General features: G+C 32.6%; 1 protein-coding gene across 5 annotated transcripts in view; it reads left to right on the forward strand.

Moving 5' to 3' along the window:
• Positions 1 to 26,352, forward strand: part of LOC141902299 (transmembrane protein 42-like) — a 55,382-nt gene that overhangs the window by 13,534 nt on the left and 15,496 nt on the right. For all 5 annotated transcript variants that reach the window (XM_074789960.1, XM_074789961.1, XM_074789962.1 and 2 more), the window contains exon 3: positions 20,331 to 20,477. In XM_074789960.1, the coding sequence (XP_074646061.1) occupies positions 20,331 to 20,477 (147 nt within the window). The remainder of the gene's footprint in view (positions 1 to 20,330; positions 20,478 to 26,352) is intronic.

Here is a 26,352-nt window from a genome sequence, read left to right on the forward strand (position 1 = left end):
ATTTAAATTAGAAGGTATCACAATTCCTTCAATTCTAACAGCTGTTCCTATGGTATTTACCACAATAGGTTTAGCTTTATCAAATTCACTAAATTCTACACCAAATCCTAAACCATGATAATCCACCGAGTAATAATTCAATACAAGATAAAGTGAAGGAAGGTATAACGAAATTAGCAAAATATCTATGGGAACTATCTAAAACATCTGCTGCAGCCTTACCCGGAGTTGTAGCATAATTGTTGGTTTTGTTTTAAAATCTGCTGGAAATATTCTCAACTTTGCCGCTGAACATATAATTTTATTGATGGGTTTCGTCGTCAGACGAACCCATCTATGGCATCGTCGTCATGTCTGTCTGTCTGTCTGTCTGTCCGTCTGTGGATGTTTCTTTATGACACGATTTAAGCTGTTTGTGTGGACCGACAATTCTGTAATTTCACACAGGTATTCTCTACTTGATGTAGATGGTGCAGCTTGGTTTATATTTGATTCTGATGGTTATAAGTGCTCTAATTTGGTTAAAAGATAATTAACGTTACTCGCTAGTTCAAGCCGCTGTATAGCGCGTTGCTACGACGACGCTCGATCAACATACTGGTACTCGCTGTGTAATACTGAACACGTATATACCTGTAGTTATTGATCGTACTAGCACCGGTTTTAGATAGCGCGCGCGCTGATCGGTCTTAACACTTCTCGGAACAACTGTGCTAAATGCTGAGAGGCCGAATCTATGCGCAATCATTTATTGGGCTCGTCACATTTGATAGTGAATGGATAAATAACCGGTGTCAATGACGGTCGCTACTCCCCATCAGTATAACTCATCAGTATAAGAAATAATTCTTTCGAGTTTTTTTTTCAATCCCCGAAGTTGTTGTTACTATGTTGACCTCGCCGTTTTATAAGCTTACCGATGATTCTTCTAGTATTTTCAGGGTCACAAGACATGACGAAGTCGCAAAGTTTTGTACAAATTTCACGAAACAAACAATTATTTAGGCGGCACCTGATCTATTGATTAATTATGATAAATAATGTTTATTTCATTAAAAATTTGTTTTATTCAAACACTACTTTCATCGCACTAGCGTGATCGGTAGGCCCTACTATTCTACGGTAGGCCATGGACTCTTTCATGTGGTAGGCCTATTACAAATGATACAATCCGCGTGTCCGTGAATAAGTGTGAGGAGCATCGAAACTAATCTGTCACAAATAATAGATAGAAAACAATACCTTAAGAGGTTAACTTTTATTAACATCATTACCAAATCAAAACCTGCACATCCTATCATAAATAGAAATTCTAAGAATTTATTTCAAAGAATAATGAATTACGTCTAAATATTGGGATTCGAACTCGTAGCATCGATTCAGGTGCCTTTCCCAAAGCGGTTATCCCGCGGGGAAAACCCATTACTATTAATATCGAGAATCGCCTTTTTGACAGCGAGTTCGGTGAATGAAACAGAAACAATTACACAGAAACCCATCATGGAAAGTTTCTTTCTGGTTTTTAATAACAGTTGTTAGTGCTATTATTTTTGGGTTAGTAAACATAATCCAAAATGAATAATTAATTTTTCTCTTAAATAAATGAGTGGGAGTTATATAAATCCTTCTAAGAATTCTAGAATATCAAATGCTATAAAAGCAGAGAGATCTCATCATATAATTACTCATAATCCTTCTAATATTAATCCCGATGAAACTTTATAAGTTAGAATCCCTCGATTAACACAAAATACATTTTATGTTCCAGATAGTATTTATTTATCAGCTGATATAAAAGTAACTGGCCATGATAATAATTATGTTGTCGATAATGTTGGAAGATATTTAATTAAAAAAATTAACTATAAAGATTGGTCCGGAGACTATTTTTTCATTAGATGATTATAATTTATTTATGCATTATAAAGATTTATGGTTAACTAAAGAAAATAGAAAAAATATGATATTTCAAGGCATCCAATCCTTAAATCAAAATGAATTAAGATCAGACGCTAATGATAAAATAGATAATGCTGCAGATAATTTGATTAAAAAGATTTATGGAAGCAAATATAAAATTCCATTAGACTTTGAATTGATAAATAATAATGCACCTTTATATAAATATGCTATACAAGAAGATATTATATTCGAAATAACATTTGCTCCTGTTAATGAAATTGTATTATCAAGTGTAGTTAAAGATATGGGCTATAAATTGTCAAATATATGTTTAGAATATGATACAGTAACTGATGAAAATATTTCAAGTATAGTTCAAACTCAATATAATTAAGGATTTTCATTATAATATGATTATATTGATAAATTTAAAATGATGAAATATTTATGAGAATATTAACTTCCCAATAAGATCTATTAAAGGTATATTAATATTTTTTACCATTGCAACATATTCTAATGGTGCAATAAATGTTGATAATTATTATGATCCTGCAATATCAAAAGTAGAAATAACTATCAAAGGTATAGCAAATACAATATTTTGTCAGGGAATGAGAATGATTGATCAGTGGCCAGAAATTAAAAAACATTTTATGAATGAAAAAAATAAACTCTGAAGATTGTAATATTAATCAAGCAATAAATATGCATTATGGTTAGATTTTAGAACAACGGAGGATAACTTATTACATGGATCTGGGAAAAAATTACAAAACACAAAAGATGGAATACAATTATTCATGAAAAAGAAAAAGGGCTTAAATTATAAAATGTAAATTTTATTATATCTGACGCGCAATTAATTATTTTGAATTCTCAATTAGATAGTGTTATGTATTAAAATTTTAATTTTAATAAAACTTTTTATAATAAATAGAAGGTGGAATATATGAAATACAAACTCCAAGTGAAATGATATCGGATATATATTATGTAATACCTTATGTATAAAGTAAGTATTTTGGAGAATTCTTTAATCAACTCAAATATAGAATAAGTAAAATAGAAAAGAATATTGAAACTGAAATAGAAGATACTAATAAAATTGAATCTAATAATTATGAAAATATAGATGTTATTCCTTCTACATCAAATAATGATAATTATAATACAAGGATCGAACCTGATAACAAAACCAAAAAGACAAATGAAAATATTGTGACGTATGTAAAGAATATAAAAGTTATAAGAATTGGGCAACTTATGTTAATTCACTCAAGCATAAGAAAAATAAGAATATAAATGAATTGAATAATAATATGATTCAATTGAATGATAATTATGATAATGCTAAAGAAGATAATAATAATGATAAATATTGTGAAGAATGTGATAAATATATAAGTCGTAGTATTTTTTCAAAACATAAATTAACTCCAATACATTTAGATAATGTAGAAAGAAATATATGTGAAAAGTGTAATGTTGTTGTATTACCTAAAGATAAAATTAAACATGATAATTCTATTGAACATAAAATAAAAGCGATTGCTTCAAAACACCTTTATAGAGTACCATCTGTATTTTTTCATATCGAAAATAATAATCATAGGAAATTATATAGATTAATTTCTAATCGATTTTGTAAGAAATAATCAAAATGTAGTATTATCAGATATTACATCTGATAATACTACATTTGGATTATTTCTTACAAAATCGATTAAAAATTAATCTATATAATCGTTGGACAAATGTAAATAAATATCCAGATGATTGTTCAGGTATACTTTATTTAATCAAATTTGAAAAGAGAGATTTTTTAACAGAATTGAAAAAAGTTGCTGCTAATGATGATAAAAGTGATAACTTTGATAACATAATTCAATATTACAGTTATGAAGATTTTTCACAAGATTTTATAAATGAAATTAAAAATGATGCAAAAAATGAATATAAAAATATAAGTGAAGATCAATTAAATCAATATATCTATTTAAATTATGAATTGTTTGCTAAAGGTTTGATGGCTACCGATAGTTATCATACCAAACAATTAGGTGAAGTTGAAGGCAATAGAAAATAAGAAGAATTAAGAGATGCATGGCACAAATTGTGGTTAGAATTAGAATCAGAAAAGTAATTTAAAGGGCACATGCCCACTAAATAGAATATCATATAAAAGTTATTCTTTAAAGTAATATGTTCACAAATTATAAATATGCTACTGATTTCAATTTTAGTTTAGCCTTCTCTGAGAAATAAGACTTTTAAATCGGCAACTTCAGCACATGCACACTGTTATTGTTTATGTGTGCAGGTGCGTGTTTCTGACGTCATCTTTGTTGAACGCTAACTGTTTCCAGTCATTTCACTAGACATTGCAAAGGTCATTTTATCGTCTCGGAAGATTTTTAGAATTAATGAATTCTAAACTATTGTATATGTTGGTGCCGTCATATATGACATGATTAACATATATTAGTGGGTGTACTATATAGCTGTGATTAAAGCAAACAAATGATGTTGATTTTATAGATTTTATATAGGCTACTGCGCACTGTGAGCATACACGTGCTTTTGTTTATAACAAAGATACCGTCAAAAATAGCGCCAACTGCGGGATGTAGGTGAACTACGTAAACAAAGTCAAGAATAATTAAATGTCTAATTTAGAGCTAATCTGTCATCTTTTTTCGATCAGTCACATCTCAGGTTGTTATTTGTATACAAAAGTAGCATTTGGTTTACTAATCACGAAAGTACAATTTATTGGGCATGTGCCCTTTAAAATATGAATATAATACCCTTCTATGTCTTTATGTCTTTAGTTCTTTTAGTACATAAACAATAAATCTTTATATTATTAGTACTTTTGGGTTAGTAAACAAGATCCAAAATGAATAATTAATTTTTCTCTTAAATCAATGAGTGGGAGTTATATAAATCCTTCTAAGAATTCTAGAATATTTAATGCTATAAAAGCAGAGAGATCTCATCATATAATTACTCATAATCCTTCTAATATTAATCCCGATGAAACTTTATAAGTTAGAATCCCTCGATTAACACAAATTGATAATTATTATAATCCTGCAATATCAAAAGTAGAAATAACTATCGAAGGTATAGCAAATAAAATATTTTGTCAGGGAATGAGAATGATTGATCAGTGGCCAGAAATTAAAAAACATTTATGAATGAAAAAAATAAACTCTGAAGATTGTAATATTAATCAAGCAATAAATATGCATTATGGTTAGATTTTAGAACAACGGAGGATAACTTATTACATGGATCTGGGAAAAAATTACAAAACACAAAAGATGGAATACAATTATTCATCAGGGATGAGAATTCCCCGCGGATCCGCGGTTTCCCGCGGATTTCAGTATTGAAAAATATCAATTTTCCAAATAGTCCAAAAATGATGTAAAAGTATGGGGGGGGGGGGTGATGATCTCACTCAATTGGTCCGGCGCGATCGGTAATCAGGTGAACCGTAAAAGCGTTCAGTGCCTGTTTTACTTATCGTCACGTAAAAGTATCGCATTTCAATGCATATTCATTGCAACACAGTGATTTTGTATGTACATTTGTACTACGATGAGTGTGTATGTATTTTATCGATCGGTTGCAGACACGCACGCACAGCAACAGTAGTAACGTATATAGGTCTACTTACTGTTGCTGCGTGTGTGTGGCGAACGCTTTCGGATATTATACACTACTTGGTGATGATTTTTAGTGAGCATTCATCGGCGCATTTTTACTGCAATAATTCAGGGCTCGACCCGTAATGCATGAGATGCTGAATGTCATCAAATGAGGATGTACCACATTGGAACTAGCCATTACCTTCCAAAATATAATAGTCGTTCATGGGTTCAAGATCGCTCTAAGTGCTCGGAAAACGTATTTAATTTCTAAAATTTTCTTGGGGCAGGGCCCCCAAACCCCCCCGAAATAGCTTCGCGCCTTCGGCGCTCGCTAGTGCTGACGGCTACGCCGTCAGCTTGTTCGCGTATGTCACTCAAGAAAAATAACCCGCGGATTTTACAGGTCGGCGTTCTCATCCCTGATTCATGAAAAAGAAAAAGGGTTTAAATTATAAAATGTAAATTTTATCATATCTGACGCGCAATTAATTATTTTAAATTCTCAATCAGATAGTGTTATGTATTAAAATTTTAATTTTAATAAAACTTTATAATAAATAGAAGGTGGAATATATGAAATACAAACTCCAAAACGTTGTTTTTCAATTCTGTTAAATTCTGTTATTAGTAAAATGAAATAGAACTACTAAACTACTAAGGAGATAAAGACACACACACATATATATATATATATTACTGTTTCAATAATAATATTTATTCTTCTGATAGATTTATTTTATATTAATCATCAATAATATTTATTTATATCACAGATTTATTATATATATTTGATTCAGTAATGATAAATCTATGTGTCTTTATTGTCTTCAGTAGTTTTGTAGTTTTAAAAATAATTTAAATCAGGATGAATAAAATTAAGATTCATTCTTTATGTACTAAAAGTACTAACGACATAAAGACACAAGGGGGTATTAATTTAAATTATGTAATATTTATTCATATATTGGTTGAAAATTGTATAAATAATATTTATTTAAAAAAGAGGGTTTTAAGTATTGAGGTATCTAATACGTATCTAATACATAAATGCTTAAATTATGATTTTATTTTATAAATTTATATTCATATGGAAAATGAAGCCTCACCCTTATGATTTAGAACCTTTATTACTTTTTAATTTATTCATATATTCATCATGTGTTTCGTAGGTATAATTTGATTTTCTTCCAATGATTTTTGCATAGATTTTCTAGTTTTATTGTAGAATAATACTAAAAATTTTATATTCTCCCTAAAATCTTTAACAATTGAATTATATTTTTGATTTAAAACCCATGTTGTTATCCCAAAATATCTCCCAGAAAAATCTAGATAACATAATTCACTTGCTCTAACTTGTAAATTTGCACAATCATCTATAATGAATAATGTATTTGAACCTTTATAAATATCTAATGCAATTTTAATACGATTAGCTAAATTTTCTTTTACTGTTTTAGGATCTAATATAATAAACTTTTTTATCTTAACTATCCCTATTATACGTTTTATTCATTTCATAAGTAGGGCAGAATAATATTATATTATCAAAATGATTCTTATAAACAGTTTCTAACAAATCTAATATAAAATGTGTTTTACCACGGTTTGTTACTCCAGTTACTAACATATTACGTGGTTCAAATATAAATAAATCTTTATTCATTTATTCTTTTAATTTTACTAGATAAAATCCATTCATTAGATTTATGATGGAACAGAAATACCAATAAAAAAACCAAAACATTCGACCTATTCGACCTATAAAAACAGGAATACTGTTAAAATTCTAGTTGGTGTGACACCAGGTGGACTCGTTAGTTATTTATCTGATGCGTAGGGAGGCTCGGCAAGTGACCGTCAAATCTGTGAAAGAAGCAACCTGGCAAATATGTGTGACCCAGGTGTTCAATTATGTCCGATAAAGGATTTAATGTCCAAGACTTGTCCATACCTTCAAATGTTACTATAAATATACCCAAATTTTTCAAGAAAAAAAATAGGATGTCTGCCAAGTCTGTAGTTAGTGATAGAAGAATAGCAAGCAAACGTGTCCATGTTGAAAGGATTATTGGACTAGCCAAAACCTTCAAAATTTTAACTACTCCTCTTAACAATACTGAATCAGGATTGGCTGATGCAATAGTAACTGTGTTTTTCTTTTTGTGCAATTTCAAAAAATCTTTTGTTCCTCTGGATGCATAATTAAAGATATAAATAAATTTGAAATGCAAAATGTATGTCACTAAAGAGTTTATAGAGTTTAAAGAGTTTATATAAAGTTTATTCAAAAATTGTACATTCTTGTGTTCTTGTAAAAATATTTTTTTATAAGAGCATTTCGGAAATATTTGAGATAAAATCGATCGATATGGGACATCTATGAACTGGATGTCTTTGAATGTGTATACAACAAATTTCGTCAGCGTTTTGTCAGAGCAATACATTTGTCCTTGTACCTGATAGTAATACGGATGAGTTTTACTCAGGTTGAAAAAAGTTCCTGACTTCGAAAGATACGGCACTGTTGTTTCATCGATGTGATAATTGCGAGCTGAGTATGGACATTTCACCTCGATTAGAGTGTCCCCATCAATAACGCCATCCGGACTAGCTGCAAGCATCGGTTTCTGTTTCGATACAAACAAGCCACATTTATCAACATTGAGTCCGGTCATTTTTTCGAATTTCCGAATAGCTATTTTTTCAAATTTCTTTCCATGCTGTAAAGCATTGCTATTTATATCAGTTGAAGACATCATATTTTTCAATAATGCCTCCACGTCTCTCCGCTCAGTAATCTTACAAATAGTTCCGAAATTCGACGCAGTAATCCTCTTTTGGTGCTTGGCTTTCCATAATTTAGAATCACTCTGAGCCCTTGTATTCGTTTCGATTTCTGCAATTTCACAGTCCGTGATGGATGAAACCTGAAAAAAAACAAAATTATGTTACATGTGCATGTTCAATGTTTTAACAATGAAAAGCTGTAATTGAATGAAATATCACCTTGGATTTAACAAGAAAGTCTTCTTCCATTGATAATTTGGAGTAGTCGTGATCCATCGTTATAGATTCGATATCAGCTGGTGGAAAAAGTTGCATTATAGGCCTCCTAGTTCCATCCTGAAATCAACAAAAGGATTAACGTAAAAACAAACCTGAATATTTATAACCAAATTTCTCAATCGGTCAGTTTTTCCTGGAATACTTCTCCGTTTAATGGGGCATGGGTCATATATCAGGGTTTTCGACTTTCCTCTGACTTCTCCCAACTGTCTTGTTTTCACTGGACTGCCTTTATGCGGTTTAGACTGATGAAATTTCTGAAGCACCTTGAACATAATAAATGATAATTAGATTTCAAAACTCATAAGGCACACACTGTTTCAGGGTATCTATGTCTGAACTCACTTGAGAACAGGTTACTTCAGTCAATATAGTCCCAGTTTTCTTAAAGGACGCTACACCGTATAAAACAGTCACAACATGTTTACAGTGTGCTGTAGGGCCTTGGCCTACAGCACACTCACATTGGTACTCCAATATCACACCGTCACTATTCAGACTGATGTCCACAACATAGGATGTAGCTTTCCCCATTTCCGCCCAAATGTTGCCTTTCACAAAGTTCTGGTTTCATCATTATCATCGGCAGACCTGACATAGCCTAAATATCTGAAATATAATATGTAACCTTTTACATATGATATCACTTATTTCAATACTTTCTTTTGGCCTCGGCCTATCATAGATACTAACATTCAACATTACCTTTCGTTGTACAATTGTTCAACCTTTTCATCAATAACTTTGTCCCAGCAGGTTAAGTAATCGGTCAGTCGCTCAGTTGAAATCGGAGGGAATTTAACTCTTATTCCATCGTGAATATCCTTAAACTCCGATACATCAGGAATCTGCATATGGTATTCCACGGCAGGTTCAGCTGGCCTTGAATTTCTATCAGCAAATATCAAACTGAAATATTAAATACGAATATTAATTCAACATAAAAGGCTACATGCAGTTTTATTTACTGTATTGAAAGAACGAGGAACGGCCTGGCTCTGTCTGGCGCAGAGCCAAGACAATTTTGCTTCCAATATACTCTGATATACTACACGTATTAATTCGAACAAGTTTGTTTTTTCTAATCATTCATGTAGAAATAGGCCTTTCACGTGATACATAATTCCTAATCATGAACATCATAGTCATTAACGAGCAATATCGGACCCGATATTAACCTCAAAGCAAACCCGGAAGTAAATTCAAAACTTAAAATATTACCGATCAACGAGACTTTTTTTCTTGCCTGACACCATCAATCCTCTCTCACGACATTTATTTTTCAATTCTTGAAGTGTTAATGAACTATGTGGTGAAGTTTGACCACTTTCCATTGCTATTTAGCGTAGTTTTAGTGTAATTTAATTTGCCTTTGAACTAGTGATAACTCGCTAGACAAAGCAACCGGATGTCTCCCTTGACAGTGGCGCCGCGAGTGGTAGTAGTTCTACTGGTTCCTCATTCCGCTGCTACTAAAATAATTAAGGGAAAGCCATAGAATGGCGTACGTTTCATTGGACTAGGTGCCATATACGTGCCGATTTCAAATGCTCATTGCTGGTGAGGATGTAATTATTTCACTCATCCGCCATAATTATTGTTTCATTTTAATACCTGGTAATTGTTTTGATTGACATTGATTGAGGTGTAAGCGAATATTCACTTACACGAGGCCTCCATGTGCGCGTGGAGTGCAACACACACGCACACAAGCTCGTGCAGTACACTACTAATAAGGTTGATGCTGTAACGCGTGCACGTTTGACATGAAAATAGGCTGAATAATCGTAGCAGATGAGCGCTGTGTTTTCTGTTCGATATAATTTGTAATAAATTGTAATTTCTTGTGACCTGAAATACTAAGCAGCAACGTATAAGGTCTGTCGAGGTAAATTTCTGTATAACCCGACCAACCTTGAAAACCTTTTTCTGGGATTCATTGAAATAAATTTTATTATTGATATAAACGGCCGACCGACCCACTGCTGACTATGAGCCACGTATGTTTGAATTCAAGTGTGCATCGTGTGAAAACATGCCTTGACATGTGGCCTAGTTTAAGTTTTCCAGGGAACTGGCAGTGTTCCAATAAGCTGCCATTCATTCTAATAGTGACTATGTTAAAGCTGGTAACGTAAAAGCGCGCACATATTCAATGTAATGTTTCAATTTTAACTCAGAGATGACGCTCTGGACGAAGTTATAATTTTAGAATAATTCTTGAAATCTACGCTATTAGACAAATTTCCCGTGCACAACCTAAATGAATTTATTTTTGCGATTTTGTTTCCATGTAAAAAAGCCCAAAGGTGAAAATTTTTTTTTTTGCCCAAAAATTTGGCAAAAAAAATTTCTACCTACCTACCGACTCATCCTGACAAGTTCAGTCGGTGGTGCGGCAAAAAGACAATTATTTTAGGATGGCCTTATTTGAATATTTTTTCATTTTGTGAAACATATTTTTTTGAAAATATAAGATAGTTTCCCTGCTGCGCCTACCTGTACCCTACAAAATTTTGGACGTGGACCGTAAACAAATGTATATCTTTGGTCTTATTTGACTACAAAATAATTCTTTAAGAAAGATAACATACAATATAAACTTGTGGAACTTTGAAGTCATGAATTAAAAAGATTTTCCAAGCAATGCCCTTATTCCAAACAACCTCTAGCTTTCAAGGTAAACCACACTTTGCCCATGGGCAATTTATTTTAATTCTGCAGATCTTTTTCCCAACTCCTTTGCCCACTGTATTTGTTTTTCGGATCTAGGCTTCTTCTTAACATCATCACTCATTTAATTTACCTAATTTTTGTTCTGATTCAATATCTGTTTCGATATCTGATTTTATATCTTTATATACTATAGTTTTGATATTAGAAAATGTTATTACTCCAGTAGAAATTAATGTCATTATTCCGCCTAATTGAAATGAAGCATATCCAACCCATTTTTGCAGTTCTGTCATAACTAATATAATTTATGATTTATATAATTTATTTTCATCATCAACTGGTACTACCCGGTAACTTAATTTAGAATAACATTTTATAATACCATCCCAAATAGAGTCATTTATTCTAGCTAATCTTGCTTCTTCATATATTTTGAAATGTTTGATTACTTTATCTGGTTTCATACTACTTTTGTCTATATAGGAGCAATTAAATTGTCCAGATAAGTCATTTCGGATCCTCGATAATAAATCCTCAAACTGAAAATTAATCTAACAAAAAAAAACCAGTTGATTTCATAAACACATATATTTATTATGCAAATTGTAGCGATCGAAGATATATTAATTGAGAACAATAGAAAAGCGGTCCAGTAGGACCGCTTATTGCGCAATACAGTTATATATTTATTCTGAAAACTACAACATTCAAACACAGAACTGTAACCAATCAATACAGAACAGTCGTTTCCATCAACAACGACCAAAGATAGAATAATTGAGAACAATAGAAAAGCTGTCCTATAAGACCGCTTACTGCGCAATACACAGTTAACAGTAACCAATCAATACAGTATAGCTGCCACCATTAACAACGACCGAACGACGAATGTACGTGCAACTGCAATTCCGGCAAATATCATACATTGGAAGTCTATACAGTATGAGAAAACAGCTTCATTCTCTTGAGATGAAACATCCATAATTTCTGATTCCACATCCATCTTCACTATCTTGATTCAATGGTCTTCATTTTTTTATCTAAAAGATATCTAGCGTAGAATATAATTAACTTGAAGTTGAACCAGGTTTATGCTTAAATTTAGCACGAGTCAAATCATTGCTCGTGAGTTTGAGAAGTGGCTCCACTTTATAACAGCTCGGAGTACTCCAAACTCACAGCGTTTTTGTTAAATATAGATTAATACACTTAAACTTATTTAAAGTAACCCCTTTCGGATTTCTTATACTCACAGCGTTGTTGTTAAATATGAATTACTGCATTTAAACATATTTGAAGGTTTTATATTTAGTAACCCCCCTTTCCCTACTTCATAATATCAACAAAAAACGGTACTTACATTTAGAACTGTAAACTGTTACTCCTAATTGTGTTTCGAGAGAGAAATCCTATGCGTCCTGTATATGCCGTCTGTTCGGTGTGGGTGCCGCGATCCAGTATGATGTAATGCGTCCGCGGTGTTTCATTATGTCTCAATACATCCAGGCACTGTCTGGTGCTATGGCAACGCTGGCAACAGGCGTTCTTTTATAATGAAATCAATTAATTCTTTACAATTGAATGCAAGCATCTGACAGATGTTTCGGTAAACAAACTACAGCTATGCAATTGTATACAGGGAGTTATAGGCCAAGTGTTATCGGGCTCTTAATCTAAGCGCTTAAGATTCAACGTATTTTTCATTCTGTGTTGAATTCCGTAATTCAACAAATGTCTTTGCTTTACACAGCTGATCTTAATATAACTGTAAATCTCATTTTTCAGATTTAATCATATTTTCCTTCTTTTCAAGAGGTCTTAAATTCTTCCAATTCCAAATTAACTTTTTATTTTAATCATCATCCATATCAAATTTAGATATTGGTAACACATGATCAATGTGAAAATAATCACTGTAATTATTTAGATTCATTTTATCGTCAAACTGATATACAATCCATGATTTTAAGAATTCATCTGAACAACCCAACAAATTAGATAGTGTTTCTGAGTGTTTATCTTAACTGAATAAATGTGATAATCTAGAACCTATACATTTTCTCATTTTGATAATTTTTGTTATACTCATTATAATATTCTCTATTATTTGCTTGATATTGCTTAACCCTTTCACACTTTCATACATAATAATACGTACCATTTTTATTTTCTGTTCATGCTTTCATACGTGATATTACGTACCTACACAGGGAAGCGAGGTTTTTGGTGGTAAAGTGTCATATCTACCTCGCGCGATGTTTCAAGGTCGTTGTTTTTATAAGATTGACATTTTTTCGTTTCTTCGGAGTTTACAGCGAGGTTACGAGTAGTTTTTTGTGAAAATAATGTCGAAAAGAACAGTTTCCCAAATACTGAACGATTCTATGTTTTGGGACGATTCTTCTTGTGATGACAATCAGGCTAGAAGCAGTGACGACGATGGTTTTTCTGATGAAAATGTGAGTGAAACTGATAAACATTCTGTCAGTTCTGCTATTTCTGCTGCTGATGATACTTTGGAAGATGATGATGATGATGGGGACCAGAACAGTGATGATGGGTTTTCGTCAAGTGATGATGAACCATTACGTAGACTCGTTCCTGCAGTTAGGCCTAGGGCTAGAAACAACAAGCAATATCTTGCAAATATAGTCTGGGGAACAGACCTTCATGACCCTAAAGACATAAATTTTACAGTACCACAGCCAGGTGTTTAAACGCAGCAACTGTTTCACGAAATACAGCTGTTGAAATCTTTCAACTGTTTTTCACGGAGTATTTGCTTGGTAATATTGTTACGGAAACTAATCGATATGCTACCCAGTGTATGGCAAAGCCCCCCAAAGGTCAGAAACATTGCGAATGGCACGATCTTACTATTCCAGGACTCAAAACCTGGCTTGGACTATTGTTGAATATGGGTATTGTACAAAAAAGAGGTCAACTGAAAACGTACTGGTCGAGTGAATTTGTTACAATGATCCCTATGTTCTCAAAAACAATGTCTGGTAAGCGTTTTATGAATATTCTCCGCTTCCTACACTTAGTCAATAATGAATCGGTTGAAATAGACAAAACAAATAAATTGTGGAAATGTGAACCTTTATTGAAATACCTGGTGAAACAATTCCAGAAAGCGTATATCCCACGTCGGGAGTTGGCAATGGATGAAACTATGGTCAAATTCAAAGGGAGATTAGGAATAAAACAATATATAAAAAATAAACCAACAAAATGGGGAATGAAGTTTTTCACCTTGGCTGAATCTACTAATGCATATGTATTGAATGTTGTACCGTACAGTGGTCAACGGGACGAGACTGATGTTGGGAAAACTACACAAGCTGTAATCGACGTATATGAACCATACTGGCATAAAGGGTATTGGTTGTTTACTGACAATTACTAAACCAGTATTGAGCTTATGCTTGAACTAGAACCAAAAAGAATACTGTTATGTGGCACAGTGAATGCCAATAGAAAGGGTTTGCCTATAAATATGTCAAAAACGTGTGCCGCAGTAAAAAAACTTGATCGTGGGGAAAGCATTACCCGTATGAGTGGTGAAATGATAGTTATTACCTGGAAGGACAAACGAGTTGTAAACCTATTATCAAATATCCCTGGCAGTAATGACAATACTAACATAGAGAGGGTGGGAAAAGGTGGAGATGCGAAAAATATTACCAAACCAAATGCCATCATTTTGTACAACAAATTCATGGGCGGGGTGGATCTCTCAGATCAACGGGATCTCTCAAATCATTGACGTGGTACCTGCAAATATTCTATCACATGTTTAGGCTGTCAGCAGTTCAGGCCTTTATTATTCATAGAGAATTGCACCCTGATTCAAAGAAATCACAACTTGAATTCTTTATTGAACTTGTCAAGGTTTGGTTGATGGACGTACTTATACTGGCAGGCAAGGTCGTCCATCCCAACAGTTCGAGGCTGCTAGATTCAATAGAAATCTTGTTCATGCCCCACTACGCCTAAACTCACAGTCAAAATGCAAGGTACATGTACGTCGGGTTAACACCCAGTTCATCTGCGAGGCTTGTGAAGTTAGAATGTGTCCATTCTCTTGTTTTCATAGATATCACTACATGGGCAAATATGAGTTTGATGATCCTGATAAAGTAGGTGCCAAAGTAGCAAGAAAGAAGCAGAGAAAGGTTTAGATATATATAAGTACATATATTTAGGTTTTTATTCAGTAATACAAGTATGTGAACAAGAATTTTCAACATATTCTAATGTTTAAGCTTTTTACTACAGTTTCACTATTCTGAGGTAGCACCCGCTACAGCCTGATAAAATCTGAATATATATTGAATTGATATATTATGTAATTGTATGTGTTATTTGAGGTTATAAGTCGAATAAAAAACAATAAACTTGTAAATTAAATGAATTCATACATTCAAAATAAACATTTTCAAATATGATCAAATATTTTGTTAAAAATTTTGATATTTTCACTTGGTTTCCATGGTAACTGAGGTGACTTTATTCCAAAATAAAACGGCTGAACCAAATATTCTGAGATGCATCTTGTAATTATCGACCAGAAAATATGTACTTTTATGGGACTATCTCTTCAAAGTTGTGAGTTATCCAACTTTTCCTATCAGTGGTTTTAATTATTATCGCATACAAAAAACAATAGGAATCACAAAGGGGTCATTATGAAAAAAATATTTGAGTGAGAAAGGGTTAATCTTATCTTTGCGTGTTTCAGTATTATTTCTATAATTTTTTTTGTCACTTGTTTACTACAAGTTTTACAATAACTTTGCTTACCATCTTTCTGAGTTTTATGATTTTTATGATATATTCTGATAATGATTTATTTATTTTACACTTCCAACATTTCTTATAGTATATATTTATCGTTTGTGATTGTTCCTCCATTTATTATACATATTTTTATTAAAATTGTTTAACATATTTCCCTTTCTCTAAGTGAGATTTAGTTTTATTATGTCTTGCTTTTTTAGATTTATCTATAATGATTTTACATGTTGGACAGTAGTACTTCTTATTTGCTTCCATTTTAATATCAAATTTTTTATTAAAATTGATTTTACGTATTTTATTCATATAGAAAATATTCATTTATAAAAATATTTAAGTAATTGGGAATGTGTTTGTTCAGGTCAAAGGGTCGAAAAAATAAATTCGAGCGTGCCTGAACAAACACATTCCCGATTACTCCCGCTTAAAATGTGTGGCACTTGGTGACTGGTGATCAGAATTGCCTAGCATATAAATAACATTCAATAAGCTCTTTGGTTTACCTTTGTCAGCGATATGATGTTGGCATTGAGCCAATTCATGTAAAATCGCGGTACGTTTTTTTATGTGAGCATTTGTTTCATTGGTTCTTGGCTTAAAAGACGTATAATCGATGCGATTGAAGACATGGCGAACCTCCGTCGATGACATGGTCAACTGAGTTAAAATTCTACGAAAAACTGTTTTTGGCGGGAAAATTCTTAGCTCTCGCGTATAAAATTGCAATGACCTCGATTGGGGGGGCGTTGTCTCTACGAACAAATGGGATTGTTTTTTGGATATACGGGGAATTCCGGCGCTACTAAAATTATGGGAAAGCCATAGAATGGTGTACGTTTCATTGGACTAGGTGCCGTATACGTGCCGATTTCAAATGCTCATTGCTGGTGAGGATGTAATTATTTCACTCATCTGCCATAGGTATTGTTTCATTTTAATACCCGGTGATTGTTTTGATTGACATTGAGGTGTAAGCGAATATTCACTTACACGAGGCCTCCACATGCACGCGGAGTGCTACACCACACACACACACACACACACAAGCTCGTACAGTACACTACGGTGATGCTGTAACGCGTGAACGTTTGATATGAAAATAGGCTGAATAATCATAGCAGAAGATGAGCGCTGTGTTTTCTGTTCGATAGAATTTGTAATAAATTGTAATTTCTTGTGACCTGAAAATACTAAGCAGCAAACTAAAAGGTCTGTCGAGGTCTGAATATTGTCACTTTCCAAAAACGGCTTATTCTGCCAATTTCGGCGTTTTCCGCCAATTATGGCAGAATCAGCCGTTTATGGATCACTCAGTTTTGAAACTTTCACAGTCGTTTATGGCTTAATCAGCCAGTTTCAGCTCACTGAGTTTCGAGTTTTGCTTTAAAGTTTTTTGCGCACTTCCGGTTCAATTAGCGCATGTTGCCGATGACGTCATAATCTCGAGCAGACGATTAGCTTTCATATGACGCTAGGATGGAAATTTTTGAGCTAGGTAAAGTGGTCAAATTTACGTTTTTCTAAATGATTACGTCATATGAAGCCCAAAAACTCCGGGAAAACTCTCAAAACTACTACAGCATGAAACAAGTTTATTAATCATGATTTTTGTTAAAAATAAATTTGGGAACTAGTTTTAAAAACTATTATAAAGTTTTCAAGTAAACGTTGCCATGGGTACACATAAAAACATTCGCCATTTCTGGCGTATTCCGCCGTTTTTGGCGTAGTTAGTTTTATAATCATAAACTATTAAGCCATTATTGGCAGTCCCCTTGTTACATATGAGGATTCCCCCACCCACTTAGACGTTTCCCCTAGTGTCTACGCGGTACTTTTTTCGGAATAAAATAATTAATTTGCTGAGGTGAACGGATGTGTAAATATTATATGTTAAAAATAAAAATAAAATTATTATTATTATAATTATCATTCTCATAAGACAAATCAATCATGGATGTATAAACTAGTGTATCAAAAATCTAGTTTTAAGTTTTGCCCATGGTCTTATCTTGCCTAATAAAGCATAGAATGGTTGAGGGATATATTGGACTGCATATGATGTTGGTTAATTGAAGGTAATTAACATCTTCGATGCCTCCAAGCTAATTGATGGATTCTTGTGATGGATAGTGATTGAATGAATTGGTGGCCGATGACGTTACAACTCAAAATCGATACAGCTGTATCTAGACTCATTTCAAAATACAACAAACATTTTCGAAACAATTTGGGATACATGTATGTATATATTTATTTCATAGAATACAGGTATACAGAAAGAACAGAATTCAAATACATTTGCCATCGGAAACCCATACATTTATATTTAATTCTTTCTTGAAGCCTGGAACGGATCAATGAGATTAATTTTTCGGCGCAAATATACAAATGTATGCCAGCAGAAAAGCGATGATGTCATAATAGGGACTCCCATCGAACTAAGCATTATAAATAGCACCTGTAAAACTATCTAAGCTAAAAACGCCGTTTCTGGCGATGTAGTTTTAAAAACTGTAACAGCTGAAAACGGCGGAAATGGCGTTTTTTAAGAACAAGCCAAAAATGGCAGAAAACGCCGATTTCGGCTAAATTGGCAGAAGCAGTTTAAAACTGAGTAATCCATAAATGGCTGATTCTGCCGTTATTGGCGGAAAACGCCGAAATTGGCAGAATAAGCCGTTTTTGGAAAGTGTTCCTGACTGGTAGTGGTAAATTCCAGGACTTAAAACGATCTAATAGCCGATTTCTTCTGTACCACCGATATTTTAGCTTCCGTGGCCAACATTGGAAGAGGTTTCCAAGACCCAATATTCAGCCACCCTCTGATATGTGATGAATTTTAGGCCATCCCAAAATAATGGTCTGTTTGCCGTAACCCGACCAACCTGACTTCAGAGGTACCGAGTGAAAACTTTTTTCTAGGATTCATTGAAATAAATTTTATTTTTGATAAAAACAGCCGACCGACTATGAGCTACGTATGTTTGAATTCTAGTGTGCATGGTGTGAAAACATGCCTTGACATGTGGCCTAGTTTAAGTTTCCAGGAAACTGGCAGTGTTCCAATAAGCTGCCATTCATTCTAATAGTGACTAAAGTGACTGAATAGCTGGTAACGTGAAAGCGCGCACATATTCAATGTACCGTTTCATTTTTAAGACAGAGATGACGCTCTGGACGAAGTTATAATTTTAGAATAATTCTTGAAATCTACGCTATTAGACAAATTTCCTGTGCGCAACGTAGATGATTTTTTGCGATATTGTTTCCATGTAAAAAAGCCCAAAGGTGAAAAATTTGGTTTTTTTTTGCCCAAAAATTTTGCAAAAAAAAAATTCTACCTACCTACCGACTCATCCTGAAAAGTTGAGTCGGTGTTGCAGCAAACAGACAATTATTTTGGGATGGCCTTATTTGAATATTTTTTCATATATTAAACATATTTTTTTGAAAATATAAAATAGTTTCCCTGCCGTGCCTACCTGTACCCTACAAACTTTTAGACGTGGACCGCAAACAAATGTATATCTTTGGTCTTATTTGACTACAAAATAATTCTTTAGGAAAGATAAAATACAATATAAACTGTGGATCTTTGAAGTCACGAATTAAAAAGATTTTTCAAGCAATGCCCTTACTCCAAACAACCTCTAGCTTTCAAGGTAAACCACACTTTGCCCATGGGCAATTTATTTGTATCTACATCCATACCGTCGAAATGCCAGGTCTTCGTCACGTATACAGTGAATGCCATAGAATGGTATTGTGTTCAGTGTTGCCATCTTCCTGATTTTACTACTTATAGTAATATTTTCTAATGAGAAAATCTGATTTGATTTTTTGGATGCGTACAGCAATATGATAGATGTTACTGTGAGTGTAACTGTTGATTACTGATTAATTTGAATATAATACAAAGGTATACAAACAGACAAATCAGATGTATGCCGGATGCTACATGTATATCATTAGCTAGCAACTTCTCATTTGCCATCTACCAGTTAAGTTTGGGGTACAGGCGGAAGGCTTCTGCTTGCCATCTGTATCCTCGATCACGTGCATCAATGATGGTCTAGCATCACTCACCTTGATGTTGTTAAATCTATAAATCACAAAATTTAGAGTAGGCCTTTAGGAACATATTTGTATTCGAAAAAATATTTGCAACATGCATTTAAGAATATCTTTTTAGTTGTACTGTTATGCTGTTTTTTGTAGTTTGTGACTTATGCTCGAGTTGGGAGTTTTTTCGCTGTACTTTTGTGTAATACGATTATGTGGACGTGCTTTGTGAAAGCATTGCGACGTTGTACTTCAACTGCAGAGGCAACAATTGTTAACACAGCTACAAACTTTCTTCTCACGGTAAGTGTATCGACTTCTTTCTCCTTTAGATTTCAAGGATTAAAGAGTCCATAGACGAATTTGTGACCTTTGCTTTATTTCCATCACTCTAGAGAAAAGTTTTAATCTAAATAAATTTTCAAATTTTTTTAGGGTTATTTAAACTTGGTTCACATAATTTGAAGTGTTCATAAAAGGCGTTCATAAAAGCGTTCATAAAGCGTTCATTGTATGTTTTTTCCCGATCTCCTTTGTACGTATAACACAGGAAAATCCAGTGTCCAGTATAGATGGGCGGTTGCTACTGCAACCCCGGTGTCCGAAGTCTGGGCAGGGCTGTGGCTGTATTCAGATGGTACCAGTATATTATCACGAAATAGCATACATGGTCTGTGTAGCTTACCTTCTTAAGTGTGATGTTTTTTTTGCTCAACCCATTAGACCGCAGAACATATGTTGACAATGTCCACTGTATAATACCGCCACCTATATGAAAAGTAGTGAAGGACATTGCCTCGGATTGTGTCAGCATAGAGAGATGAACTGCTGCAACCTATCAGACATTCCAAAAATGGGTATTCCTATTCCACATATCGGAGTTACAACAACCAGAAGTTTGTGAGCTGCATTTTTCTGTCCGTGGTTTAGTGGCTAGCTCAGAACACTTAATGCACTTATCATGACAATGAATTCTCCTCCTCACTGAGTGAATGTGGATCAAGCTAAACAGCTTTTACTCGGGTCTCATGGCGGAGAAAGTGATCGGGATGATAATGCATCGGACATCGCCGTGAATGAGCAGGTATGAGTAAAAATATCTGATGAATAAAATGTGGCCCGGCTAATTGGTTTTTTTTGTTTACATCGGTGTTCTATTCTGACTCGTGCTGGAGATCTGTGTTTTCGCTGTCACTGATTATGATCTCCTATCTACTGATATTTCTAGAGTCAGAGAGACTTCTCTGAACCTGCATTGTTAACATAGTGAGATACACATTTTTAACTTAAAAGTTATGATCGGCCTGTGAAAATTGTCTAATAAAGTAGTAAGTTGTAGTACTGTAAAAGAATGGCTGACTGGTAGTTACTGTTTCTGGCGATGTGGCAATATCTGTCTCCATAGAGGAAGCTAGGATGGCTCGGCAATCAACAGGTTTTGGGCCCAGGACAGGAGTGAGAGTGTTTGACGAAATGTTTGACGGGGACAAAAGAATTCGAGATATGGCTGACGAAATTTATGGGATACATACGTATTCAGAAACTTATTTATGTTTTTACGGAAAATGAAGTAACCACGCCCACAGAATATAAAGTAACCAGAGTGACAGGAGTAGAAAAGCAGAAGCCTACATGGAACTTGCGGTGCCCGGACGATCAGTCCATAAGCCGTGTAATGAGACACGCTTCGGATGACGGTCCAGCTGCATTGGGTATTTCGAAGTCACATTATCTGTCAAGAGGTAAGCCAAAAGAAATTAGCCCATATAGCAAATTAACGACAATCAGTAAAAGGGACAACAAAAATGTTACAGATTGCACGATTCGTGGAGAAAAGGTGGCTGCCGTGCTAAAAAGTGCCGGAGAAAGCGTGAGTGATAGCCTACTAGTAGCCATGTTGATTGAAGGGCTCCCGGAGATGTACAAGCCATTCTCAACTGTCATCAATAGAGAGATATAATGTCATTTAGCAACTTAAAAATAGCTCTTAGGAACTACAATGAAACTTACAGAAGCATTACGACTGAGGGTAACGATGACACAGTTGAGAACATTGATTATAGGGTTGATCGTGGACTGGGTAGAGCCTGTTTCCATAATGGCAACAGTGGTGGTTGGATTGATAGCAACAGCCGCAATCATGGAAGTTACACTCAACCTACTATGAATAATGGTAGTAGGTCATCAATAATACATTGAGTGTCGAGATTCAATGAATCATATTCAGGATCGAGGCAAAGGCGAGGAATCGTCATTCTTCTTCAAAGTCAATTCCGGCAGTGCAAATGATATGCACAACAAAACACTCAACACTGATCAGTCGACTGTGGAACAACAGCCTATATAATCACTGACGAGTCGAAGTTTATCTCGTTCGATGGAACATTTGATAGTTCACAGCATTATATCGAACTAGCAGATGGTTCAAGGAGAATTAATCTAGCCTTAAACGGTGGCGATGCAGTGGTTCGTTTACCCAACTCTAATGGGATTATACATAATATTACCCTGACAAAAACTCTGTACGTTCCGTCGTTCAAACAGGATATAGTTTCCGTTCAAGCCGGTACCGTACAAGGTGTTGAAGTCGAATTTCTAAGTGATCGCGGTAGCATAACCACACTGAGGGGCCATACGTTTAATTTTCACAGACACTACAGATTGTACTACATGTGCAACTTAATATCCAAGAATAAAGAAGGCCAGTCATTGGAAGACTGGCATAGAATTCTAGGGCACTGCAACCAAGAGGATGTTCTGAAATTGGAGTCTGCCACTAAAAGGATCAAAATAACATACATTTCAACACAAAATTTCAAGCGTGAACCTGATACCTGAGCTTAAGCTCCATTCGATCTTGTGCACTGCGATTTGGCAGTCTGTCAATGCAAGTAATAGGGATAATAGGCTTTCATACCAAAGGTCGAAGGGTCGAGCTCGTAAAAAAATGAAAATAATAATTTACAGTTGAATTAGTCGCGCACACTCCTAATTCAACTGTAAATTATTATTATTTTCATTTTTTTACTCACTCGCCCCTTCAACCTTTGATACGAAAGCCTATTATCCCTATTACTCTTAAAATATTCACATAAATGAATAACATTTAAATCATTGAACTTCTAAAATCAATTTTAATAAAAAATATAGTATTAAAATGGAAGCAAATAAATACTACTGCCCAACATGTAATATCGATATAGATAAATCCCAAAAAGCAAGACACAATAAAACTAGAACACATTTAGAGAATAAATTGAAACTAGAGTATGAAGATGATATATTAGAAACTAAATTAGAAGAATTAAAGAATGAAAAAGAAACATATAAATGTGATATATGTAATCAATCATTCAGTGATAAAAGATATTATAAAGAACATTTAAAATCTATAAGTCATATTAGAAATAAGAATAATGATATTTTAGGTGAAGATTATTTTGATAATGATAACGATAAGAAACAGAAGACAATTAAAAGAATAAAAAATAAATTAAACAATAAAAGACCATACATGGAAGATGTAAGAAATTATATTAATTCATTAGATAAAAAAAAAGATATAGAGATAACCGAAGCATTTAAAAGTGATATTGGTCCAGCAGCTATCGAGTTTAAATTTCATAAAGGTAAAACATTAGAAGAAAATAAAAAACATTTAGAAAATATGAAAGAAATAATAAAAATAATTACAGATGTTGAATATCCTAAAATTAGTATATCAGTTAAAGTAAAGTTTATAAAATCTGAAGATAAACCAATATATAATATAAATTCTCATTCACAACATATTATATCTAAACAACATATAGATGATAAATTAGAAAAATGTTATAATGAAATAAAAACTAAAATAGAAGAAAAATATTTTGAAGGATCTGGTTTAATATTTGATGAGATAATATTTATAACTTTACATGTTTATAACACAAAATATAATAAGTTAACTAAATCAAAACCAATTGATGAAAATAATTTATCATATTATAAAGATGATAGTATAAATGGAACAAGTTATATTAAACTACCATTTAAAACTAATGCTGTAATAAATATACAAAATGAAGACGAAAAATGTTTTCTATGGGCTATAATAAGTTGTTTACATCCAACAGAAGATATTACACATAGTTTTAGATTAACTCATTATAAACCATTTGAAAATAATTATAAGATAGATAAGTATCCTGTTAGAATTAAAAACATCCCCAAAATAGAAAGAGATAATAATCTTAAAATAAATGTATTTGATTTAATTAAATTACCAAATACAAAAGGAAATAATATTAAACATTATACATTAGAACCTTTATACCTATCAAAAGATTATGATTCAAACGATGTTATAGATATATTATATTATGAGAATCATTATATGTGGATTAAACAAATAGATTTATTTTTTAGAACAGAAAGTGATCACCATAATAAAATATATCTATGTAGAAAATGTTTACATAGATTTAGTAATGAAAGTACATTATTAAATCATAAACAACTATGTGATAATCATGATTATTGTAAATTAGTTTTACCAAATGAAAAAGATAAAATATTAGAATTCAAAAAATATGATTACAAAAATAAAGTACCATTTGTAATATATGGAGATTTTGAATCATTAAATAAAGAATTAACAGATAAAGATAGAAAAGATATATATTATAAAAGAAAGAAATTAAATTCTAATGAAAGTGATTATTCAGATGAACCACCAATAACAAATACAATTAAAAAGATTCATCAATCAGCTGCTGCTTTCGGGTTATATATTAAATCTAATTATCCAGAACTAATCGAAAGTGAATATTATAATTATAGAAATGAAAATGTTATCAATCATTTTTGTGACTTATTAATTGAATATGAAATAAGATTTAATGAAAAGTTAAATAAAAATATAGAAATTATAATGACAGAAGAAGATAAAGAAGAATTTGAGTTTGCAGATAAATGTTATTATTGTGAAAAGATATTTAATTGTAAAGATAAAAAAGTAAGAGACCATGATCATTTGAATGGAAAGTTTAGAGGCGCAGCGCATGAGAATTGTAACTTACAAGCTAAGAAAATTAACTTTGTACCAGTTATATTTCATAATCTATCAGGATATGATGCACATTTATTTATCAAACAGTTATGTCATAAAATAGAAGAAATCAATAATGAAATAGAAATATTAAATTCAAATAGATCAAAAGATAAAATACCAACTTATAAATTTAGAATGTTAGCTAAAACATCTGAGAATTATATATCATTCCAATTTGGTTGTCTAAGATTTATAGATTCATATAGATTTTTAAGTAGTTCATTAGACAATCTATCAAAATCATTAGTTGATTATGAATTAAAGATATTAAAAGAATATTACCCAAATTATGATGATTTTAAATTAATGAGATATAAAGGAGCGATTCCATATTCTTTCTATAAAAATCATAATGATTTTAATATAACTGAATTATTAAAAGAACAATTTTATGATGAATTAAAAAATGAATATGTTAAAGATGAAGTTTATAATAGAACATTGAATATTTGGAATCATTTCAAAATAGAAAATCATGGTCAATTAGTAGATTTATATTTAAAATCAGATGTATTATTATTAACCGATATATTCGAAAGGTTTAGAGATGTAAACCTAAAATATTTTAACATTGATCCTTGTCATTGTTATTCATCACCAGGATTAACATGGGATTGTGGATTAAAATTTACAGATATAAAAATGGATTTGTTAACAAATATAGATCAATTACTATTATTTGAAAAATCTATAAGAGGAGGTGTTTCAGGTGTATTGGGTGATAGATATTTCAATGTAAATGATAATCCTGGATATAAATTATTATACATAGATGCAAATAATCTTTATGGTTGGGCAATGATGGAACCACAACCTTATGGGATGTTTGAAATAACTGAAGTTTTACAAATTGATAAATTTGATTGGAAGAAAAGAATCCTAGATATTGCAGATGATTCAGATACTGGTTACTTCTTTGTTGTAGACTTGGAATACCCTGAAAACATTAAATTCAAATCTAGAAATCTAGCATATTGTCCCGAACATAAAACTGTTAAACATGAAGAATTATCAAATTATCAAAAAAGAATTAAACCCGATAATCATATTCATACTGAAAAGTTAATGGTAACTCAAGAAGATAAA

Source organism: Tubulanus polymorphus, chromosome 3 (genome assembly GCF_964204645.1).
Source record: "Tubulanus polymorphus chromosome 3, tnTubPoly1.2, whole genome shotgun sequence".
In the NCBI taxonomy this organism is placed as follows: domain Eukaryota; kingdom Metazoa; phylum Nemertea; class Palaeonemertea; order Tubulaniformes; family Tubulanidae; genus Tubulanus; species Tubulanus polymorphus.